General features: G+C 34.4%; 3 protein-coding genes across 13 annotated transcripts in view; 2 read left to right on the forward strand and 1 right to left on the reverse strand.

Annotated features, from left to right (window-relative positions):
* Nucleotides 1–394: 394 nt before the first annotated feature.
* On the forward strand, nucleotides 395–14,199 carry LOC123713027 (unconventional myosin-Vc). 3 transcript variants are annotated; one of them, XM_045666511.1, is made up of 13 exons: nucleotides 395–451; nucleotides 525–644; nucleotides 1,661–1,860; nucleotides 3,736–3,915; nucleotides 4,414–4,502; nucleotides 5,279–5,375; nucleotides 5,930–6,110; nucleotides 6,498–6,611; nucleotides 6,945–7,122; nucleotides 7,622–7,766; nucleotides 8,673–8,828; nucleotides 13,033–13,156; nucleotides 13,557–14,199. In XM_045666511.1, exons 2-13 carry the CDS (start codon nucleotides 539–541, stop codon nucleotides 13,670–13,672), a joined length of 1,686 nt encoding a protein of 561 aa, XP_045522467.1. In that variant the 5' UTR covers nucleotides 395–451; nucleotides 525–538; the 3' UTR covers nucleotides 13,673–14,199. The 3 variants fall into 3 exon arrangements, with proteins under 3 accessions (XP_045522467.1, XP_045522475.1, XP_045522459.1); XM_045666519.1 differs by lacking the exon at nucleotides 3,736–3,915; XM_045666503.1 differs by lacking the exons at nucleotides 395–451; nucleotides 525–644; nucleotides 1,661–1,860; ... (7 more) ...; nucleotides 8,673–8,828; nucleotides 13,557–14,199 and adding an exon at nucleotides 9,534–11,272 and having other exon boundaries at nucleotides 13,033–13,132.
* A 37-nt stretch (nucleotides 14,200–14,236) lies between these two features.
* LOC123713044 lies at nucleotides 14,237–16,479 on the forward strand. Of its 2 annotated transcripts, XM_045666531.1 has the most exons (3): nucleotides 14,237–14,662; nucleotides 14,978–15,153; nucleotides 15,291–16,479. In XM_045666531.1, the coding sequence occupies exons 1-3, from the start codon at nucleotides 14,548–14,550 to the stop codon at nucleotides 16,323–16,325; spliced, it is 1,326 nt and encodes a 441-aa protein (XP_045522487.1). In that variant the 5' UTR covers nucleotides 14,237–14,547; the 3' UTR covers nucleotides 16,326–16,479. The 2 variants fall into 2 exon arrangements, with proteins under 2 accessions (XP_045522487.1, XP_045522495.1); XM_045666539.1 differs by lacking the exon at nucleotides 14,978–15,153 and having other exon boundaries at nucleotides 14,530–14,662.
* A 476-nt stretch (nucleotides 16,480–16,955) lies between these two features.
* LOC123713548 (neuropathy target esterase sws) overlaps nucleotides 16,956–23,883 on the reverse strand; it is a 36,493-nt gene continuing 29,565 nt past the window's right edge. For 4 of the 8 annotated variants that reach the window (XM_045669292.1, XM_045672617.1, XM_045671821.1 and 1 more), the window contains 5 exons: nucleotides 23,521–23,611; nucleotides 22,642–22,850; nucleotides 21,691–21,838; nucleotides 20,782–20,829; nucleotides 16,956–19,566 (listed from right to left, as the gene is read on the reverse strand). In XM_045669292.1, coding sequence (XP_045525248.1) covers nucleotides 19,456–19,566; nucleotides 20,782–20,829; nucleotides 21,691–21,838; nucleotides 22,642–22,850; nucleotides 23,521–23,611 — 607 coding nt within the window. In that variant the 3' untranslated portion in view covers nucleotides 16,956–19,455. Of the gene's footprint in view, nucleotides 19,567–20,753; nucleotides 20,830–21,690; nucleotides 21,839–22,641; nucleotides 22,851–23,514; nucleotides 23,612–23,883 lie in introns of those variants that run through there. The other 4 variants (XM_045670983.1, XM_045670159.1, XM_045668493.1 and 1 more) reach the window with 4 other exon arrangements.

The following is a 23,883-nucleotide window of genomic DNA, read 5'->3' on the forward strand; positions in this document are numbered from 1 at the left end:
GCTTGCGAGAAATTCAAATTTAAAGGGTAAAGTCTTGTTTATTCATTAATTCAAAGATATAATTGTATTATATGAATAAAATAGAATTTAATTTAAGTCATGAATTAAGTTCTAAACAGAGTTTAAGGCGTGAGAACGTTCTTACACACACATGCAAAGATACGCGAAGGAATGTTGAATCGATATAGAAATCAAGCAATTCAACATCGTTTGGAACTCAACCAGTGTAGAGCTTTTGACGTAGTTCAGCCGAAATGACAGAGATGGCGGTAATGCTCGAAACGAAGGGTTGAATAGTTATAATTGCGATGAATAACGATGCTATTAATCATTACATTTCATTTTAATAATTATAAATTATAATAGGTAGTAGGTATATACAAATCAAGGGAACCTCATTTTATCTGCCGTTGCCAATCTGTGATTATCATTTATTTGATCAATACCCGTTGTAAGTAGTTAAGTCATATATTTCTATTGTGAATGTAAATGCTTTTAATAAACATAATTTATTATATATTTAGACTCGGTGTATAAAATGGCGTTGTGTTATAAAAAACATCCGTTCGAAATCGAAACGGAGGATCGTTTGACGACAATAAATACGAAAATATTTGAAATCAAAAAGAAGATACAACTGTCAGGTAAATAAGATTGTAGTTAACATTTTCTTCTTATTTTTTGTTTTCATAATGTTATAACTTATAACCAAAAAATATATGTAGTAGACTAAATTGAAGGTGTATACTGTACATACATTGTTAATTTTCCCTTCACTAGCGCCTGCGCGATGTTTTTTGGCGCCATTTATAATTTTGATTGTATCATAGATATTTACACTTAATATACATATACATATATAATTTGAAACATAAATTACAATTAGGCATATATAAAGTATTTATTTATTTACACTTCGTTACCATAATATACAAAATCATACTTATAAAATAACAAAAAAAGCAGGTTATATAAGTTATTAGGCAACGGGCGGCCTTATCGCTAACAAGCGACTTCTTCCAGGCAACCCTAATGTGGAACAATAAAAACAAGAAACGCCTACAGAGGGTAAAGTACAAGAAGTACATAATTAATTAACAATTTTTTTTTTTCAAAATAACGTGTAACTATAACTCAAATTAAATATGGTAAAATCTAAAGAAAAAATATAAATAATAATATGTATAAACAAAAATGTAAAAGCTAAACCCAAGGTTAATTGAGTCACAATTAATATATATAGTAGCTAATAACAAGGCAGAAGAAAAATGATAAAACAGAAGATTTTTAAATATCTTTTTAAGACTGAGCTCATCTGATATCCATAGCAGGATACTTATAAGTAACCTTACAGCTAACATAAATTAATATAACAAAAAACAATACCTAACCTTAAAATATAGTAACTAAAATATATTATAAAAGGAGTCCCTTTAACATCTCCTTAACATATAAGACATAACTATTAATTGTAAAATTTGTTTTCAAGCTTCAAATTATTATAGTATAATAAAATTGTTATAGAAACTTTCGAATAAAGATTTAAGACTAAACATGGTTTAAATAAATATAAATTATTATGTATATAATGTAATGTATTTATCCGTTAATCATTTAATCATGGTAATCATTTCAAAATCGTATTTGGATATTATTTTAGACGGTCAAAGAAAGTCTTATTACGAAGAATTTGAAGCCGAGAAAAAACGGAACAGCGAATTGATTGAATCCTTAAAGAAAGAAATAAAATTACGATTAAATGAATTACGTGAATCTCAGCAAGTTTTGAGTGGTGAAAACGCAAACGTGAAGAAATACTTGAACGACGTGTGTCCAATTGGGAACAAAACTGTTGATGAGGTAAAGTATTTTAATATACAAATAATATCAAACAGTGTCAACTTCATTTGGCCGTTTTTCGTTGAAGTTAGCGCACTTCTTAAAATATTTTTCTTTTTAAAATATTTTTGAATAAAGTCTGACAAAATTTATAAACGTAAATAAAGAAATACACTTTTCATAATAAAGATCATACAATTTTTTTCGACTAACGGAAATACCTGGTTAAACTAACAGCTTTTTGTTTAAATATGCTAGCAAATTCTATATTTATTTGTTGACATAAATATTCGTATTATTCTAATGATTGGAATTACTACATCATTGGAATTATAATAATACGGTAAGACATTATGTAATAAAAATGTGAGGGTACCCACCTCGCACGTCTGTTGATAAATCTAGTGAACAGCCAATAATTACACGATGTTCTTATTGCCACAAACTTGGACATTCTGAATCTTCTTGTTTTACAAAACAACGAGAACAAAAATTAAAAGATTCTAAGTAACAATCAAAATCGAACAATGTTTGTACATCCTGTAATCGTAATTTGGATAGGCAGTTATTCTTTGCAAGCACGGATTAACAGTGGTCCAAAATGTGTGTCAGAATGATTAAAGAAGAAATTTTCTTATTCTTTTTTTTTTGTTTCGTGAGACGACTACTATTGCTGAGTTTGATGGGTTCCATACCAAATAAAGTTTGTCATTGTTGATTCACATATTTTGCTCGAGTATGACGTAATCTTGGGTAAAGAGATATTTAAAACACGTGGTTTGATGTTCACTCTTAATAGCGATTGTGTTATGATGCTAGTATAAATGCGTGTACTTTAAGCATAAATCAGAGTTGGAGAAAATGAACACCGACTTCACCGAGCCCAATGATATTGAAAGACTATGGGCTATTGTGACAAAATATAATGGAAATTCCAGAACTACCGTCAAAACAGGAACGATGCAAATTAAGCTATAAAATCCTAACAAAATTATACGACATCAGTATGATCCGTGGCTGCTTCTGAACGTAACGTAACACGTGAGATTATTGCTGATTTGGAACGAAAAGGCATAGTTCGTAAGACCTCTTCGCCTTTTACTAGCCCTGCGTTGCTCATTAAGAAGACGGGTCCGACCGTCTTTGCGTTGATTATCGGGAACTTAATTCTAATGCCGAAGCCGCGCACAAATTATTTGAAGAGGTCGATTCGTCGTCTGAGGGTGTGCAACTGTTTAATCAGTTGCCATCTAAAATTCGCCAGTCAAAGTGAATGTAGTGGACTAAAATTGGGACGTGTATCTCGCTCGTATATACATAATATTAAGTTTCTCATGTAAATAAAATATAATTTTGTAATAAGAAATAAAGTTCTTTAAACATAAACATAATACCGTGCGTGGCAGTTACCCTTTGCCATTGATATCAGAACTAATTGACGGTCGAGGCGAGCCGAGAAAGACGTAAGAATATCATTCTCGTCTCCGCTTGAACACACAAAAAATTTGTCCATACAATTAGGAGTTTAGTTACGAACACATGCACATGAAGATAAATATGCTGTATAGATAAATAACTGACTGTAGCGCCATCTGCTGGGCTGATTAGTGAATCTATACCATTCAAGGCCAGCCACCCAAACGCGTATAAGAAAAATATTGAAGTCTGTCCAGCCGTTTATATTGATATATATATTATTTGGTATTTTCTTAATATTCTTACTTCTTAAATCCTATTTAACGAGGAAAAATTAAACGTAAATCGTTTGTACATAACGCGTTATATGTGGTGACATAAGCGCGTAATACTCGTACAACGCCTTCCTATAACGCGGAACCAATCTACCGTGTTTTTGTTTCATTAATATATCTGACCATTTCTTAATTATTTTTCAAGGTCATCCACAACCTCGATTTAAAAGTAATAGAACAGAGAAAAATCTTGGACCTCCTTAAATACGAGATTGGGAGTAAAAAGAAGAAATTAAAAGAGTCGGAGAAAGAATACGAGAAGTTGCTGATTGAAAGCACTAAGAGTGATTTGGTCAAGTCAAAAATGACAACGAGGTCTCGTAAGGTGATGTAAAATAATTGGAACGGTTAAGGGCGTAATTCCGCGTCCTTTAACTTTGATCACTGAATTCGACGATATCGTAATCCTATTTTGGTTTTGGTTATATAGTATACATGTTGCCTAATTGATGTATTTTTTTATGTTAACACAATTTTTGTAACATTACGAGTGCTTCTAGATGATTTAAGTTACTACAAAATGTCGTATAATATGAAATACCCCTGCACAAGTGCGTAGTTCCAAATCTTATATCTTGTTTAACGTCTTGCTCGTAGAAAAAATTTGAGTATATAATATAATAATTATGACATATTGTCATAGTTACGTCATTAAAATGCATGTGTTTATATGTCCTGAACTAGTCAGGACACTTTGTAAACTACTAGTACATTTGATATTGTAATAAAATAAGAAAATGACCAAATTTCTGTCTTACCATTTCGGCTCGGCTATCGTCGCATTTCCTAAAACCCACTAATTTAAATTATACATTATATTCAGCATATCTCCCACTTGGAGAACGAGATCCACACTGTCTTGATCCAATGGACTGAAGCTGAGTTGGTCAAGAAGAAGTATGCTTCTATACGGTAAGAATTTTGCATACAAGTATTTTTTTATATAACAGGGGGCAAACGGTTAGGAGGCTCACCGGATGTTAAGTGATACCGCCGTTCAATTCCAGAGGGCTCGCGAGTGCGGTGCCGGCCTTTTAAGAAGTCAAGTCACGATTTTGTCGTCCTACCAGAGCCTAGGTATTAAGGAAAAGCTTCAGAAACGAGACTTAGTTCTAAGTGTGACTCCGGACGGATTATGATTACTTTTTTAGTATATATTTCCGTGTTTAAAACATCGGATTTTAGTTTAGCTAAGAAAATGAATCCATGTCCGCTTGTGACCCCTAATTATTCTATATCTTTTTCATAATCATATGTCAATCTAATAGGCAGAGAGGTGATGAGCCTTCTGTGCCTAATACACGACGTCGACATTTTGGGTCTAAGGCAAGCCGGTTTCGTCACGATGTTTTCCTTCACCGTTGGAGCGAATGTTAAATGCGCACATAGAAAGAAGGTCCAATGGTGCACAGCTGGTGATCGAACCTGCGACCTCAGAGATGAGAGTAGCACGCTGAAGTTTCTAGGCGAATTGCTCATACTCCTAATTATTCTAAATATATACTTAAAAAGTTGCATTACATTTAAAAAAATTAAAGTAATTTCTATTTAATCTATAATATAATGTATTCTTAAATTCATATATGTAGTATTCACCCATCACATCACAAGTTAAATTAAAATATTAAATTGTAATAAATATCGTATATTATTTCTACCGATATATCACAGACAAATACCTATTCCAGACAAGCACTTATAGAAGACTCGGTGAGGTTTGAAAGCTCTCTCGCCAAAATCGAAGAACTTCTTGAGAAGCAGAATGAAGAAATTACGAAATTGAAGGTATGCTAGTAATTATTCTAGAAAATTCAGAAGGTTAGACAAATAAGCGACGATCAAATATGCATATTCTGGATAGGAGTGCCCTCTAATAGGCCGCATATAACTTAACGTCGGGTGGGATGGTGGTCAAACAATCTGTCCAATTCTGAATTTTAAAAAATACCGTAATTGCCAATAATTTTCATGTTTTTCTATTTGGTGTATAGAAAACTTATCTATAATCGTTTCACTAACTTTCGTAATAACTGATCTAAAATTGAGATTAATGTCCTTGTTTTGTTATTGTTCACTGTTTATTATATGTTTTAAAGTCTTTGTATTGTTCCATTAGTTTAGTCCTATAACTATAGGTCTTATGTAATTTTGTACTTCTTGCTTACCTTATCTAATTTTATTTTATTCACAGAGGTTGCCTGCAAGTGATCGCTCGATAGAGTTAAGGCCGACATATGCCCTTTCTTTATTTAATCATGTTTATTATTATATATTTCTGTATAATTACTACTAAGTGTTTTTAAATAAATAAAAAGGATTTTCCTCTTAATATTTTACAGTTGGTTCGAGATGAAGCAGCAGCGATGCGTTTACGTGCAACAGCAGCAACGGCAGCAGAGGCAGCTCGCGCTCATGACGCAGAGCACGTTCGGGCCGCAGAAAGAGCCTACTACGCACAGCGGTTTGAGGAGAGGAGGCGAGAACTGGAAAAATTGGAGAAAAGGATATTTCCACCAGCTGGTAAGAATTTACTTGCTTCTCAAAAATTTTCTCCACTGGTCCAGAAGTTAATTTTAAGGGATGACGTCTACTGCGTGTCCTTTAGCCGACTCGAAATCATTCTCAATCATTATCATCTCATTCAAGGTACATCTAAAGATTCAGCATTTGTATCTGTACCAACTGGACTTGAAACAAAAAAAATTGCTTATATATTTGTTTGATTTTGCACATATTCCAGCAAAAAAAAAACGTTTCACCTGGAGCATTAGAACGATACGCAAAATCGAAATCTTAATAAGAAGCGCGAACATGAACAATCCGAGAAGATTAGGTGTTTTGTTTGGATATTTTTTATCTACATCAAGTTTGGAGTGTTGTAACAATTTTAATTTTAATTATTTTCAGTACGTCCAGTACGTCAGGATTCCACTGGGTCTATGGAAGGCGAACCAGTGGCTGAAGAAACATCACCCGCCCAACAGATGGAGGATATTTTTCAAAAGTTGATGAAACTTACTGGTAAGTAAGGATAATTCGGCGAATGCTCTATGGAACTACACAACCTGATTCCATTAACCCCCTTGCAAGCAGCATACCCAGATGCTGCACAGCACGATTTGGATGGTCGTTTCTTGTAAAAACCGCAAAGGAGTGGAACTCCTTGCCCTCATATATCTGCTCTAGACAGTTAAATATGGGTTCATTTAACCGGGCCCTCCAGTAGGCCACATCGTATTTATCATATGTTGGTATTGTGTCTAATCGTCTGTCTAGGTTCTTGAAGTTGCTAATTTTATCTAAAACGCTTTACAATTAATTTTACTTTAACACCTACTCCTATGCTCTCTCTAGGTGTCACAGAACCTGAGCAGGTGTTTGACAGGTTCCGTGGGCAACGGGAAACCAGCACCCGCCTTGGTTACCTGCAGCAGACCACGGAGCAGGAAAAGTTGCAGCTGGAGGAAACTCAAACTGCTCTCATGGCTGAACTAGAAGGATACAAGTTCGCTTCCGTTAAGGATAAAGATGAGTACGTAATTTTGGGTGGTATTTATACAATAAATGCATTTGAGAGGCATTGCTCTGCTCTGATTGGCCGTAACAATAATCGTACTTTTATTCGTTACGTAATGATTCTAAACTATGAAACAATTAATTAATAACAAAACAAATCTAATTTAAAAATATGATTCTTAAAATCAATAGAAGGAACCTCAATGATTACCAAAGCAACAATAAAAATCAAAGGTAACTTGACTCGATCAGAACATTTCCTGATAATCCCAGCATTCTCTAAGATATACAATATGTATTTATTTCAATTTTGACATTATCTTATTGGCTTTGCACTGATATATCCTTAGAGTACTAAGCTAATGTGATGTGTTTTTGTGAATAAATAATAAACCTTGCAGTCTAACCTTCAAGCTTACCGAGTCAGCCATGGAAGCGATCAATATTATAGAAAAAATAATAATATTTAAGAATTAAAAGCTCTTTAAAAAATATTTATTTTTATTCTCACACAGAGGTCAAGATGAAATCCAAAATCTAAAAGCGGAAATAAAAGAAGAGGAGGAAGCACACGATTTAATTCAGAAGGAGCTGGAAGGGCTGGAATCATTTCTTCTTGAAATGAAGAGGTTGTTGTACGATCTATGCAAGATGCTGGATGTAAGCATACTTCTGAACAATACAAAAAATTTAATAAGTATCTTAATCTGGGGTGGGAACCCATGAATGGGGAGGGCAGGGGGTGATCACATTCCCGCCTCGAATTGATTTTGGTTTATAGTTAACTTTAAGTTTTAAGTGATGTGTGTGATTCGTGTTATTCGCCCGTACAACAGGAACCCATATCTAAGATCGCGCAGAAGGCAGCTCTCCTGCTTGCCTATAAAATAATAATCAAGGAACCATGAGTAAGATTTATATCGTTACTTTTATTACTACGCGCCTCTGTGAATATTAGCAGCAATATTGTGCGATCTCAACAGAATGGAACAGAGCGATGTATTGCTGGAAATTTTCTTTTAAAGTATACTTGAAAAACAATCTTGGAAGTGAATATTCTATGTTATGTAGATACCAAATAACAAAGTAAAACCATGTTATTATTCATGCGCATAATCTCGATTCTGAATCTTACTATAGATCCAAGTTTACTGTATATCATTCATTAATAAAATCTTTAGAGCCATCGTTTCGCACTTTTGATACTTTTTTTAACCAAAACTAGCACCGCATCTGTGGAGAAAGAAACTTGTGCACTTCCTCGAAAATTTATATTAATTGTTTTATAAATGGATAAATAGAAAAGTAAAACCAATTTAACGGTAAACCTTTAATGCTGGCAACATTACCTCGCGGTATTGCGATACTTGTACGTTGAGCGAAAAACACCAGCTCTGGTTCACCGGTCCTATCTATCAGGTGCCAACTTAAATCTTGAATTAGCGGTCAAAAGTCTCCTCCAAAGAGAACTAAATCAAAGTTAGAAGACTTATATTCAGCCGTATTTTTCTTCGTTTATTGTTTTATTGAAATTACTAGAAAATGTTCCTTTCTCTATCTTGCCAGGTAGTGGGAGAGCCAGCTATGCCTGAATGGACAGCCGAAGCCTGCGATATTCAAGAAATACTTGTTGTCCTAACTACACGGTTTGAGAAAGCCCAAGCTAAAGTGGAAATGATCGGCGATAAACACAATTCCACTGTTGTCTTTATACCATCCAATGTAAGTTTATTAATATTAAATTTTATTTTAGTAACACAGAAGATCTATTATTATACTATACAGTACTATATTCATTGAGATGCTGAAAAACCTGGTGCCTCGCAGGCTGCAAGACTATTTCATTTCTTATTGGAAATTGCTAAACTATCCGTTCGCATAGCTTTTCCACGATTATGTGTTAGGGTGCCTATCATTTGGGCATTGCAGCTTTTATCAGAGCGACGCGACTATGTAATTGTCTTTGCGTGTAATCTATATAATATACATTACGTTTATTAAAATCAATTGGCAAAAAAGCTTTTATTTAAAATAGTAAGACTGCTTTTCGCTGCATACACCCAAACCACTAATTAGGAATAAAACGATTACGGGCTTTCCTGTGACTTTGGAAAAGGCGATTTCATGAAACATTAAATGTAGTTATTTATAATTTCCTGTCTGAGCCTCAAGGAGTGGTCCTGGAGTCCTATGCTTGCTTCCGTAAAAAAAATATTCAAAACAAACAGCGACATTTATAGTTACTTAAATAAAGTTGGTAATTAAATGACAAGCCATTTAAAGAGTAAAAAATGTATTCGCTGTTGCTGAAATATATTGTTATAAATATATATATATATTGTTATCAGATAAAATATAATCATTAAAGTATCTATTATCTTCTATCAGCTTGACAATAATTTGTGCCGCAGTCGTTTGCGATTTACATCAGTCAATCAAACCCAGCTCCAGAACTGGTGTAATATTGTGTAAAATAATTTAAGCAGTATCTTAATCGCAATGACGACAAGTCCCACGTATTCCAGCGGTGCATCATCAGCAGATTTCAGAGCGGTTAATCATCTTAAACGAAGTAACGAAGAATATGTTTTAAATATAACTGACGAGGATAATTCGACGACGACAAAACGTAAAAATAAATACAAACCTGGTGAGATAACACAAGAACAATTTAATGAAAATATTTTGAAATTTTTCATTAATTCAAACATCTCTTTGGATGTTATAAACGATCCATTCTTTAAGAAGATCTTTAACGGTTTGAATATAACCGAAAGAGGCCTGAATCTTATCCCCAAAAATATTTTGACAATTTTGATCGAGGATTGCTATGACCGCGAAATAAGAGCAATTAAACATGATTTAAGTAATGCAAAAAATGTAAGAGTAACTGTTACTTATTGGCCAGCAACTAAAAAAACATTAGAAGTCACTGCAAACTGGATAGATTCCAGTTTACAACTTAAAAGAAAAAAACTGGCATATCGGATAATTTCAACTGGAACTAAAAGTCAGGATGATTATATCAAAGAAATTCACGCTGAATTTGGTATAGACCACCACCAAAATTTAATCAGTGTAAATGTTACTAATTTAGTTAATGTGTTTATGGACTTTGCATTAGATATTGAAAATACAATAATTAGATACACGGATGAGAATATTTTTCGGTTACCATCAGGACCCAAAAAATCCACATTAAATTGCAATCTTGCGTCCACTACTGTTAAAAGTATACCACAAAATACCGAAACAAGAATCAAGGATGTCCATAACCAAGTGATTGAAAAATGCACCAATTTGTGGAATTGCATTGGTCAACCAAAATTCGATAAAATAATACACAGAATTACTGGCAGAACTATTTGCAAACCGAAACTTAGTTGGAGTATTCTGTATGATCCTTTAAAACAAATTTTATCAATACAAGATAAGATTCCTCAATTGTATAAAGAATTAAAATTAAAAATCGCTTTAAACGACAATGATTTTAAATATATAGATGAATATTTGCGTTGTTTAAATCCAATTGCAGATGCCGTTGATAAAATACAGGACGACAGCTTTAAGCCCGGTATGTTTCTACCATGTTTAGTGTCTTTGCGGAATAAGTTAATAAAACTTAACAAAGTACCATTTGTTTTATGCAAAAAGATAGCTGAAACCTATTTAGAAGTCTTTGAAACGCGATTCTCGGATTATTTGGAAGTGCCATCGCCGTTATATCTCGCTTTAGCGAATGCCGCACTTGCTCATCCCTATTTCAAGGATAAATGGATGACATGTTTACATCCAGAATATGAATTAAAAATTAGAGCTCATTTTAAAGCAACAGTTGTTAAAAATGTACTATGCTTAGATGAAAAGTCACAAGAACAAAATAAGGACGCCTTTTTCGATTTTGATATAGTTACTTTAGACGAAGATTTAAGGAAATATAAACTAAAACAATTAAAAGCAGATTCTATTATATCACGATACCTTGGGGACTCTAATACGGAATTGAACATGCTTACGAGATATCCGGAAATGGATACTGTTTTTAACCAATATAATAATCCGATGATGTTTTATCAACTTTTACCGGATTTTGAGATGATTAATTTATTATCGTCAAGAGATAACCTGTTTGAGAAGAGGCTTCTACTAAAATCCAATATGTGCAGGTGAAGAATTTGTAACTATAAATAATAGTTAGGGAGTTCGTGAGCATTTAGGTATATGATTTGCACAAGTTTCATAGCGAGGTAGATTGCAGTTTACGTCAGTACGAATTGATTTGGTCCAGTCAATTAAGGTCCTAGGTCGCTGCGTTTTCGCGTTACAGCCGATTGAAGTTGTTTAAAAAAAGGGGGATATTAAATCATTTGCACATGTATGCCTCTGGGGTTCATGGTCACAAGCATCTGGGAAATGAAGAAAATCGAAGAGGCAGACTTTCAGGGCTCTGCATTATCATGGGATGGAGTAGTAAAAATGTAAAAAGCTCTACTAAGTAATTTGCACACGGTTCTCACTGCGCCCATTCGATTCATTATCAATCCGTGGATACGAAAAAACATTTGGCAGACATTTTGCTCACTGATTTTTAGGTGTATAACTGTATGAAATTCACGGAATCAAGGGCCCTCCAAATTGCACATTTTGCTCAAAGGCGCTCCGATACCTTCAAATATTATGTATATAAGCGCTTACACACACTAAAATCATTCGAAAAACTTTGGAGAATCGAATTTCTCGAAATACTGCAAAACTAGTGATGAGCGTTTTGGAGAACCCGCTCTGAAATCTCTGCTGTGTACAAAGCCTCACGCTTTCGAGACGTCGAGAGAGAGAACGAGAGATAATATAGCAGTATTTTTGTACATTTTTGAAACGCTGTCAATAGCGAACGCAGATGTAACATGCTGGCAGACTATCTTTCCGTGGTCCTTCTCATTGTTTTTAATCGAACAATTTCAATCTGCCAAGTGTGCACTTCATACACCTAGAGATTTTTAAATCATAAAAAAAACTTCAAAAATTGAAACCTTCAAAAGTCAGAGCCCTGGATGTCTGCCTGTACGAATTTTTGTGTTTACAGGATGACTATGATCACCAGCCCCAGAGGCACACATGTGCACATATCACCCACCTTTTTTAACATTTTTGAAACGCTGTAAATTGACAACGCAGCGTCACCATGGTGGCAGACGAGGTCCTTTGTGTTTCTTAGGGTATAATTATCACTATTAATAACGTCTGCCATGTGCTGATCATATAGAAATTTTGCTCGCCAGCTCCCTAACTATAAAGTTGTCGCATGGTGGTCGGATACTTCACCGCAATTAATTTAATGTGTAAGAACTTTGTTAGTGTTATTTTGACAAAGGAAATAGACCGGCTCTGTAATTAAACCTGATTATAATAACACATCAATATATATGTAGATTTTTACTGTAATTAAAGTGTATCAGTCAATCGATTTTTTTGTGGTTTCGCTGCATCTAATCACAATCTCACGATAAGAAATTTAGAACAATTATTATCAATTCATCGCATTGCACATTGATAGTGTGAAAATGTGTACCTAACCTATCTGTAGGTTCTCATTTAAAAAGGAAATAAAGCAATTGATTAATTCAGGGACCTTATAAGAATATACTTGTATATATAACAATAGACTGTTTTTACAAATTCAAAAACAGTTTTTTTGTAATCTTAAAAAAGTAAAAGACATGCAAATCAATGGTGTGAAACAAATCAAGTAATACTGTAAAAATTTAGTGTGCGGAATATATTTTTTATTTTAATTGAAACCTTAAGCGTTCATATTAGAATAACATAAAATCTAAAAATTACCTACTAGGTGTAATATGTACGAGCGCATATAACCTAGCAGACCACTTCACATACTATATTTATGTATATTTTTCATATCTTAAAGACGACAAGCGGTGCGCCGTCTGTGGCAAATATGAGCGCTCGTAGTCACAGCTCTCAGAAGGAGTCAGACAAGATAGTACCAACATACAAGGAGTTAGTTCAGAAGGAACCTGGAAAAGTTATGGGTACGTATTCTTCGGGTCTTTTTATTATATTCCAAAAAAGATAAAGGAAAATATTAAGAATTCTTTTGACTTCTTTTTAATATTTTCCTGTAGTTTTAACAAAAGTTTCATGCGTTATTCGTTAAAGTTTGAACTTATTCCGCTGCCGAGTCTTGGCCTCCTTGCTTAGGTCCTTCACCACGCCGTCTTTTCGGCGATATTTGGACCTTTTAAAGGGTCGCCAGCCGGTCGGTTTTTTAACACACCAATCTTTCCCATTCTCTCAAAATGACCAGTCCAACCTTTAGTTTTAGGTTATATATATAACTGCTATCTATTTATCGTTCTTTATTCTTAAAAATGTATTAATTAAACAGTTATCGTTAAAATACATTGTTTAAAAGCCTTTTGCTTATTTCAGTATCTGATGAAGAAGAGGATATCCCATCGAGATGCTACTTGAAGCGTCAGGCTCAGCTCATCGTGGACACCAAGTGCAGGCGGAAGGGGTTCCGACCACCTTACCCTCGCAAATGAAAACTATCTTGTCAAATACCTAATGACTTTACTTACATTCTAGGATAACTAAGTTAAGTTCACCTTGAGCGTACAATTACGTACCTAACGATATCTTTACAATAAATTTTTCGCATATAATGACGGTTTCTGTCAGCTTAAAAAGTGTTTTATAATACAATTTGAAACTATATTATGATATACATCATTGGAGTATAATAATACTCGGCTGATGTATGTTCATTATTTTTAGAGCTAAAAGAATATTTGCGCATTGTGTGTTCTAAAGTTTTCGATACATTCCGAGGAAACGAAGATTCAGCCCGATCTTTGTAAAAATATGCGTCATCTCTAGTAAATATTCGGGTATTGAGGCGTGGTAAATTGTGTTTATAAACCATGCGAAAGCTTTTTTATGCAGTTATATTTGCGTTACCCTAAAAGTTTTAAATTTTTCGTCAATTCACTTATTTTTGCTTTTAATAAATACGTACCTACTTCCTAATTTATATACCTAATTTATGTACCTAATATTTATATACCATATAGCTTGTGTAATATATATTTTTCATCAAAATTAGAATAAATAATGGATAAAGCGGTATTACCATAGAAATATTACAGCGTTTAAGCGTGTGCGTGTGTCAGCGTCACGTATCTATATCAAAAACTCACACGATTTAAAAGAAAAGAAAAAAATATTGTCCCATAAAGATATGACTAACAAGGCATAAAATCTTACGTACGGTGTATACTTTCATATAAACAACTTTCACAACAGATGCCACGCTCATTATAGGTAACCATGACAACGTTATGACAGACAAAGACGCAACGCAATTTATAAATATTTACATAAATTTTTATTATTTACAATCGTTTGGATATATTTAAAAATGTTCTGTCCGCACAAAAATTCTTACCTCCAGCTGGTTTGTGCTATGAATCCACGGGTTTTGAATAAGGCTGTTGACCAGGCAATGGAGAGGAAACATTTCGATCCACATACAGGTATGCCAGGAACTCGTTTTAAGTAAATTTCAAATATAATTAATATTTCTGTTATAAAACTTAAATTTTAGACGGTATTAACGTAGTGGTTAAGCATGCCACCTAACGGTGACGTCATGCGTTCGTATTCCGGCTGTTTCACAAGTAAAGTAGTGTTGCCTAAAAGCCGAAAGTTCAGTAAAACAGAAATCGAAGGACCATATTTGGTTGTTCCATCACTAGATGTAAATATGTGTGTACTATTATTTACATGATCAAGTTCATTAGTTTAGCATAAATATTATATTAAAGTGGAAATTTCGATGTTTTTATTAGAGCGGCCACCAGCTCAAAGACTGGAATCCATGCAACCCTCACTGTACGCGCCGCATGTTGACATAACTCGTGCAAGGCTGGGTTTCGGTCGAAACGGCCTAAGACTTATTAATAGAGATTTGCACTCACCGGATCATTTGAAACAGCTTCAGGCGTTACATAGCGTTCTCGATCAGGTAGACATTAATGAATAAGTATGAATAACCTTCATATATGTAACTTCTTTAGACTTCTTTCACCGTTAGGTAATTGGTATACTTAACTCTTTTAAAATATACCAAAAAAATGATTCTACTTGTATCATTTGTTAAAGGTACAAATAACAGAAGACGCAATTTATTTGATTGGCATACATTTAGTATATCGCTTGATAGATTTAATGCAGAACTCCGACCCTGTCATACGAGAAAAGGTCTGTATGATTCTCACCATCGTTGCAAGTTATCATCAAGGGAGAGACAGAATTATGACTCGACCGGTCATTATATCAAATCTCCTTCATCTCATACTGCGAGATCGTAAAGAAATCAGATACGCAGCCGCAGTAACACTTAAAACTTTAACTGATAACCGATGTTCGGTTGAAACGATTTTAAAGAACAAGAGAATAATAGAGGACTTATTAAAAATGGTTATTAACGACCATAAAGGTATAGTAATTTTACACCTTAAATCTTTGGCAAATCTTACAGAGAGAGATCAACAGCGAGCATTGATAGCAAACGCTTTCCAAATAATGTTGAAGCTATTTGAAGACGACGATCCGAAAATCGTTTGCGGCGCCATGGGCTGTATGACACAGTTATGCAAGCATGAAGTCGGCAAGACGTTAGCTGATGAATACGACCTAATATTTGTGCTGCGGCCGTATCTGAGTCACTCTTGCGTCGAAATTATAATCAGCGCAGTAAGTTTAATGTGTTATACGACGCTCACAACCCGTTCGAAATGGCGTGCGAAAGAAATTTGCCAGGACTTAACAAAAACACTTGTAAATTTATGTCATAAACCAAACAAACCCTTGTTACAATTGAACTCCATGCAGGTATTGATAAACTTATGTGACTGCCCGGATATAAGGAACCACATGAAATTCCATTGGGACAGGAAGGTGATGCTGATACGGATAAGGACGCACGAGGAATGGGACGGTACAACCGAGACCTCCAGTTACGGGTTGGAAACTGGTCATAATTATAGGACAATGTGTATTGAGGGTGTGGAAACCATAAAGAATGACTATGGTGATAATGCCAATGTTGTTAACGTACACAGCTACCTGCGACGCATTCATGAAATTAAAGATAGATTGTTATACGCTATTAATTGGAAGCCTTATAAACATTAGACTTAAATTATATCAAAATGTATCTTAAAAGGAAGAGTCGAATAGTAAAAATTTGTTATTAAATTTATAGCAGTGCTCGTTAATTATCAACTTATCAGGCCTTTGATGCTCAAGATGTATATTTGTAATAATATACTAATGAACATGGCTAAAACGCGTTTTATTATTAATAACTCATCAAAAATACATTGAGCGAGTATGCGAGCAGAAAAATGCTCTGCTCCAATGATCACTTTGAAAGTGTACCTCTCAAGTATTGTTTCACCTGGAAATCGAACCGTATATGACTTAGTTAGTTGATAGTCTCAAAGTTCTTGAATAATAACTATAATTTATTTGGGATTTGAAAATAATCGTAAATAAAAATACAAAAACAGTTCTCTATGTTTTAATAAGTTTTTTTAATATGCAAGTCCTCAGGCAATGTCTTGGACTAGTCTTGTCTGTTAAACACACGGTTTTTTTGCAATATTTTCCTTCCCTGCTCGAGAGTTTATTTCGGACATAAAAAGAAAAAATCTGAACCGGCGTGATTCAAATCACTCCCTGAGGGTTTCGTTAGGACACTGAAGTCATACTCATCATCAATCATTATTAATCCTGAAAAGATATCATTAAATGAAAGACCACTAACTTTTGAAGCGTTTATTGGGTAGAGTACAATAAAATCACACTGCGTTACATTTGGTTGCCTTTTTTGCCTTTAGTGGCCTTATATCTAAAATCAGTCAAACACTAATTATTTTAAAGACTAAACCTAAAAACGAATCATTCTAATTGCACTCTTTCGTCTCTTTCTCTCAAATAGTTTCAACGCTGTAATTAAAAGACTCAGATGAAACGGTAATTACACCGATGGATCAATTTATAATGATCTTTACCGGGCGCATTTTCATATGTGAGCTAAAATAATGGATTCAAGGCGACCCTTGTTGCAGCACAAAATTTGGTAAAATGCCTTTTTGGCAAAAGTTATCTACTCCGTATTCCGCTAATGGCTAGGCTAGAGAATATTATATTCAAACAAACTACGTACAAGTTTATTTAATTTAATTTTTTTTTATCTACCTTGGATGAATGTGTAAAAGTTGATTTTGTAGCTTACGATTGGTTTTATAGAAGCATTTTTGAAGTTATACTTCTTTTGGAGCGTTAGGGAAAAATTATGAGAAAGACGATGCACGCGCACATCGTCACAAAAAACCGACACCCTGCAGTTAGCAATATTGACTATATTTTAAAATATTTTTTTTTAATAACGCGCTATAATAAAACTTTCAATGTATTAAATATCTTTCGTCTATTGTTAGTGTCGTTTTTTCTACAAACGTAGAATAAGGCAAAAGATAAAAAAATTAAAAAGATTTTTATCTTGTTCTTTGGCGTACAGTAGACAGGACAGAAGTATAACTTCTAACGCGTGTACATAAGTACATACACATGTTTTTTTGTACTTTTTTACTAAGAGCGGGATCGACATCTAAAATATCAGAGAAGGATTTCTTACTGTCCTACCGCGGCAGAACACGACTTAATAAATCGCTCGCTATTAGAAAACTCTTACGATAAGTCGTTTACTCCATCAAATTTGTAGATAGATTCGGAATATATGCCTAGATTACTGTTTAAGGAAGAGATTTTATAGTTATTTCAATACTAAGTTATTTACAGGACTTGAGGCGGTTTTAAAACGTGAAAGTTGGAACCGTGTTACATAGTAACTATGTATTTCACATATAAAACAATGGTTAGCGTGTTCACTTAAACCCGCTCTTAATATGTGCGTAATTTTAGATCTTGCAAAGTACGTGCCATTTTCCAAACAAAATTTTGATTTTTGTTAAACTTTTAACATAATTATTTCGTTATTTACATAACACTTTTGAGTTTTACAGCATTCAATAAATAATTCAAAACAATTTAAAATATATATACTCATACAGTAGCTAGTAGTATATAGTTATGAATTTTCTAGCAATGTCTAGAATATTCTAGCTCGTTATACTGTGACTGCATTCTTTAGGGCACAATACGTGTAATTTTATTATAAACAACAAAACTGAGGGTAGTACTCAAAATTGTCAACATTACCTGAGAAAATATGAAGAAAAATATATTTTCAAACTGAAAATATATTTCTTCAACCCTTTTGTGTTGCAATTTTCATTATTTTGAAACATATATGTATTTAAAATCCATACAATATCTATGGAAAATAGGAACGTAGTACGGAAAAATCATCAAAATAAACATTGGCTATTCCAATATACAAAATAGCTAAAAAAACAAGTTTTATTGTTATCGATGAATTAGTCTTGTCTTTATCATTTGCAAGTAAAGAAACGGGACAAAACATTACTTTTGAGGGTACCCTTAGACTTTCTATAAAGTTGTAATATATACACCCACAAATATTTTATTATATTTTAATGAGCATACGGGGTCTCTATATTACAAATCGTAATTGCTACGAATAGATTCCAATTTGCGTTTACTTGCCGTAACTTCGGACTTATTAACGTTTAGTTAAAAACGGTAACCATGGTGACGCAGTAATCTTCGATCAATGTTTGACTTTTTAATACTATAGGTATTAAAAAGTCAAACATTTAATTTGTCCGGCCATCAAAGTGTTATTCGTACCAATTACGTACTCGTACGTACATTTACGTAATTATAATGAAAAGCAAAATTACAGCGTTTAAATCACAGTACACTTTGGAATTAATTATTATAAGTACAATTTAATTTTGTTTTATATGAATAAATACATAATATTAACTGCCTCATTACATTGCGAACGCTTTCTAAAAAAGCCTACAATTTCCTTTACAATTTGAAACTATAGAAATATTATGACGGAAGTAAATATTTATTACATTTATTCTATATACAGTTTTCCGAATTTATTACCTTTAGTATTAAGGAAACGGCAATTATAAGAATCACATTTTTTTATAAATCCATGTTAAAACAGTGAAATCTATCTACGATATGAATATCACCTATTCATCACTAGAAAATTGTTCAAAGCTGCACCGACACAACATATCCATCCCTTTCACTCGCATGCCTCCCTCTCGCTCACGTACTTAAAAAGGGCCTTGCACAGATCGTGCATAGTCGGGTCTCACCTGGCCCCGCCCCTTTTATTCAAAGGATCATACATTTCGGCCTCGGAATCAATTTCGTCCTCAGACAACGACAACGAGCCTCCCACACGTCGCGTTCGTAGGCCTTCCTGTAAATACCAATTTGAATTATTAATATTAAATTAACTATATTATTCATAAACGATTCATCTACGGAAAAGAGACAAAACATTACTTTTAGCGCGTTCATGTATGGAAGAAAGGCATGCGACCTACATCCTTGAGTTGGTGCGTTCGTGAATCCTTTCTATGTGCGCTACGAGCTCTTGCGGTGGAGGCAAGCATTGTGAGGAAACGAAAAGTCGACACGTGTCACACATGAAAGGCTGATCACCTACTCGTCTATGAAGAAAACGCTAATATAGGGTTGTATCATTATTATTTATAATGACAAGAAATATTTAACGAATTTCTAGTACGTTAATGAATAATACCATTTGTTAAGTATAGAACTTAAGACCACCAAGAATGCTACAGTTAAAATGTATATGTAAAAGCTTGTTGGAGGATTTAGTAGATAAAGCCGGATACTGAAAGAGAACATAACGAATGAAATACTTAAAAACATAGTGATTGCGTACATATAAGTGCTATATACAAACAAATTCAAGCGACGCCCGTAACCCAGTTGCGAAAGAGTTATTTCCGTCTACTCGACAGTGTCAACTGTTCTCCGCATATGGAAAGAAATTGACATTATGACGTCACCAGTTTACACTATATATAGCTCGTGAACTTTTAGTTCTGATTTATTCCAAAGACGGCTCCCGAAAATTACCCTCCGTCAAACATTCCTTAAGTCATACGTTAATTTCTTAACGTATACGTTTACGTTTAAAATGTCTTTATAAAATTTTGATGATGTATTTTAAAAATACCAAATTCTACCAGATTTTTCTAGCTAGCTTCATCATCGGTGGTCGAGTTCCACCCGTATTACGACGTCCGTCGTTCCAAAACTAAGCGTTTGAAGCCCACCACTTTGTGAAACCAGCTGCCCACTGAAGTATTTCTGAACCAATTCGACTTAGGGTCCTTCAAAAAAGCGTAAAAAAATTAAGAGGCCGGCAACGCACTCGCGAACCCTCTGGCATTGTGTGTGTCTATCACTTAACAGCAGGTGAGCCTCGGCGCGTTCGGCGCTGTGCCATAGAAATCGGTTACTTTCGGTCGCCGTCTTATAACTCGGAATACTTAACGGAATGTTTAACTCTTTCGCAATTCGCATCCGCCACCGTGTGAGCCGTGCCTAGCGAAAAAAAACAAAATGGCTAACTACTCTCGTGCTGTCAGTATGTGCCCACCAGTTCCGTGTCGCTGATCCAAGCCGCCCCTTCGACGCTTGACGACATCTACATACATACATATATATTATATATCTATAATTTATAGACTACGTCTGTGTCAAATGTAGCTTAGTAAAATGCGTGGCGAGATTGTTGAAATCAGTCCAATGGTTTCCAGAAAGAGTTAACAGAAAGTTTTCTCACCGGACATTGATGTTGAGAAAACTTAACGAATATACTATACAAGAACAATCTTTTTTTATGAGAATTTATTTTCTACGTGATAAATGACACTATAGTGATATTTTTAAATAGTAAAACTATACGTTATAGTTGTTAGACATGAAACTAAACTTGTATAACAAAATCAAACTGTAAACTTAAATTACTAAAAAACCGTGCAATCATATAAGTGGCTACTTCCAAACCGTACATAGTTAGTCAAACACCATCCAGTCATATTACTAAGGTAAAAGCCTCGATAGCCTGATCATGTACCAGTATGTGACCACTCCGTGTATTGGTATAACTATATTCACACTGTTTACACACAGTATACGTGCTAATGATAATATAAATATATAAAAAAATCTGCGATTACTGCCCAAGACGTTATGTAACTACTAAACGAATACATCAACCAATAGCGTGTATTTTTTCTCGATTTCACTCTCTTACTCTCTCTCTCTCTCAATCGGTCTCAATAGGTCTCTCCCTTTTCTTGGACAAAAACGCTGCACACCTTCGTGACGCTAATATTATTATTATTTCGTTTCATCCGTAAAAATTTTACCCTCATGCGCCTAAAGAAGTTTCACTTCAAAGATTAAAAAAGTAATTTTTTATATCAATTCAAAATTTTTATTACCAAAAAAACTGCACTATTTTCTAAACTTCATGTATTTTTTAAATTAAAAAAAAACATACCTCTAATATCCCACCGCTGGGCTCCGAAGCGTAACCCTCAAAGTGCCTCTGATCCTCTTCATAGTCTGACGATGAAGAGGAATCGTTGTCGCCGTCGCGGGCCGTTCTCACCGAGCAGACCATTTGAGCAAGGTCCGTGAACGTGTAGCTGGAATATTGAAGTCACAATAATGGATCAATTTAACGTCACATAAAATTGAAACTCCAACGCACGTAACATCCGATATGGTGCAGTTGCCATATTGGATATTATTTTGATAATACTAATAATAAGTCGTTTATATGCAAAGGATGATACATAAAAATAGGCAAATGTCATAATAATAAGTTTAATTATTTAAAACTAGCGGACCCGACAGACGTTGTCTTGTCTTAACTATGAATATTGATGTCAAATTGGTATAATTCACTAAAAATGCTTTATGATATACAATAATCTTTGTTTGTTTTTCTGGCGCATATATATATATTTATATTTATATATTTTTTTGGTATTCCAACAGGGGAACAGGTGACATATAACTGGCCATTTGAAAAACATGGATTTTCAAGATTAATGCCACAAACAATTAGCGACTGTAATTATTTTATATGTATTTTATTAATACAATAACTCCGATCGAAGCATTTGTTTTAAACGATATTCATTTTCCTTACATCCTCTTTGACGATATTTGCAGCACACATTCTGTCAATGTTATGTCAAACGCCATGAGGTTATATAAAAAACTTTGAATTGTAAAAGCGCTATGCACTGGAAAAAAAGAATTCTATTTTTTTGAATTTTCCTCGCTACTGACAATAACAAACACAACAAAAAAAGAATTAGCGAAATCGGTCCAGCCGTTCAAGCGTGATGCCGTGACCAAGGGAACAGTTATAACAGTTTCGGGAAACTGCAATAACTATCGAGACACTTGGTAATAGAAGAAAGATGGAACTTGAACTCACTCAGTAAGCGAGGGCTGGGCTAAATGCTTGCGTCGTTCGGCCGCTGCTCCGCTGACTCCTCCCCCTCCGCCCCTCCTCTGCCCCTCGAAGTACGCGGTCCCGTGTCGATAGCCGACTTCGCGGATCTCGTCGAAAGACCCGAACTGCAACGTCTTGTATTGGTCTATCGGAGGGCGGATGTACTCGCAGTAATCAGACTTTTTCACTTCCTGGAAATGGCCAACAATATTTTTGGGAAGAATTTTACTTCACTTTATCTCCTCCATGGCTTATTCAAACACCTTTTGTTTAGCAATAAGCAGTATTGGCCTGGTATGGCCTGGCCTTAGATTCGATTTTGGACTCTCTTGGATTTTCTTTCTATTTGCGCGCATTCGCTGGAACGGTGAAGGAAGACCTTAGGTGCCTTAGACCCATAAAGTCGCGTGTGTCAGGCACAGGAGACTGATCACCTACTTGCCAATGAGATTGACAAATGATAATGAAACAGATACAGAAATCTGAGGACCAGACCTCAAGAGGTAGCGACACTGATGTATTTTATTGTTCAGCATTAATATTTGAGACAATTGCAATATAAATAATACTTGATGAACTTCGTAACTTCGTCAAAACTTAATAATATATTAAAAAAGAGAAAAGAGATCAGCTGTGAAACACAAACTTCTGATGACATAAGACAACCAAATGATTAATTTGAAGAGTTTTAATTTCTAAAGTATTTTCCAGCTAGGAACAGTTTTTATTTATGTTTCCCACGGTTTGAAACATCTCTGAACTTCTACAAATATTCCAAGATCATAATTAACCAAATCGATCCAATCTTGAGTTTAGCGAGAGTAACTAACAGTTAAAATCATACAAATACACAAAACTTACTTCCAATTGACGATTGCACGAGACGTAAGCCAATCTGCTTTGTATGTCTGGAAGGTTTGGCACTTTCACGGGACTAGTGAAGGGATTCCACCTGGAAATATTCCATATTCGAACATTTAATAAAAACTACTGGACAATAAGAAACCCTATTGCTGAATAACATTGTCTATAATCACTTTAAAATATTAAAAATAAATGATGTCCAAAAATTTGAAGCCGTTTGGATTTGGGTGTTACTCGATCAAGTATGAGATATACATCAGTGTCTGCCCTTACCATCTGCCCACTTTGTCTTTCCGAATCAAATCGACTGAGGCTCCTTTAGGAAAAGAGTGTACCAAGTCTGGCACTAGCGAGCCTTCT

Source organism: Pieris brassicae, chromosome 1 (assembly GCF_905147105.1).
Source record: "Pieris brassicae chromosome 1, ilPieBrab1.1, whole genome shotgun sequence".
NCBI classification, from domain to species: Eukaryota; Metazoa; Arthropoda; class Insecta; order Lepidoptera; family Pieridae; genus Pieris; species Pieris brassicae.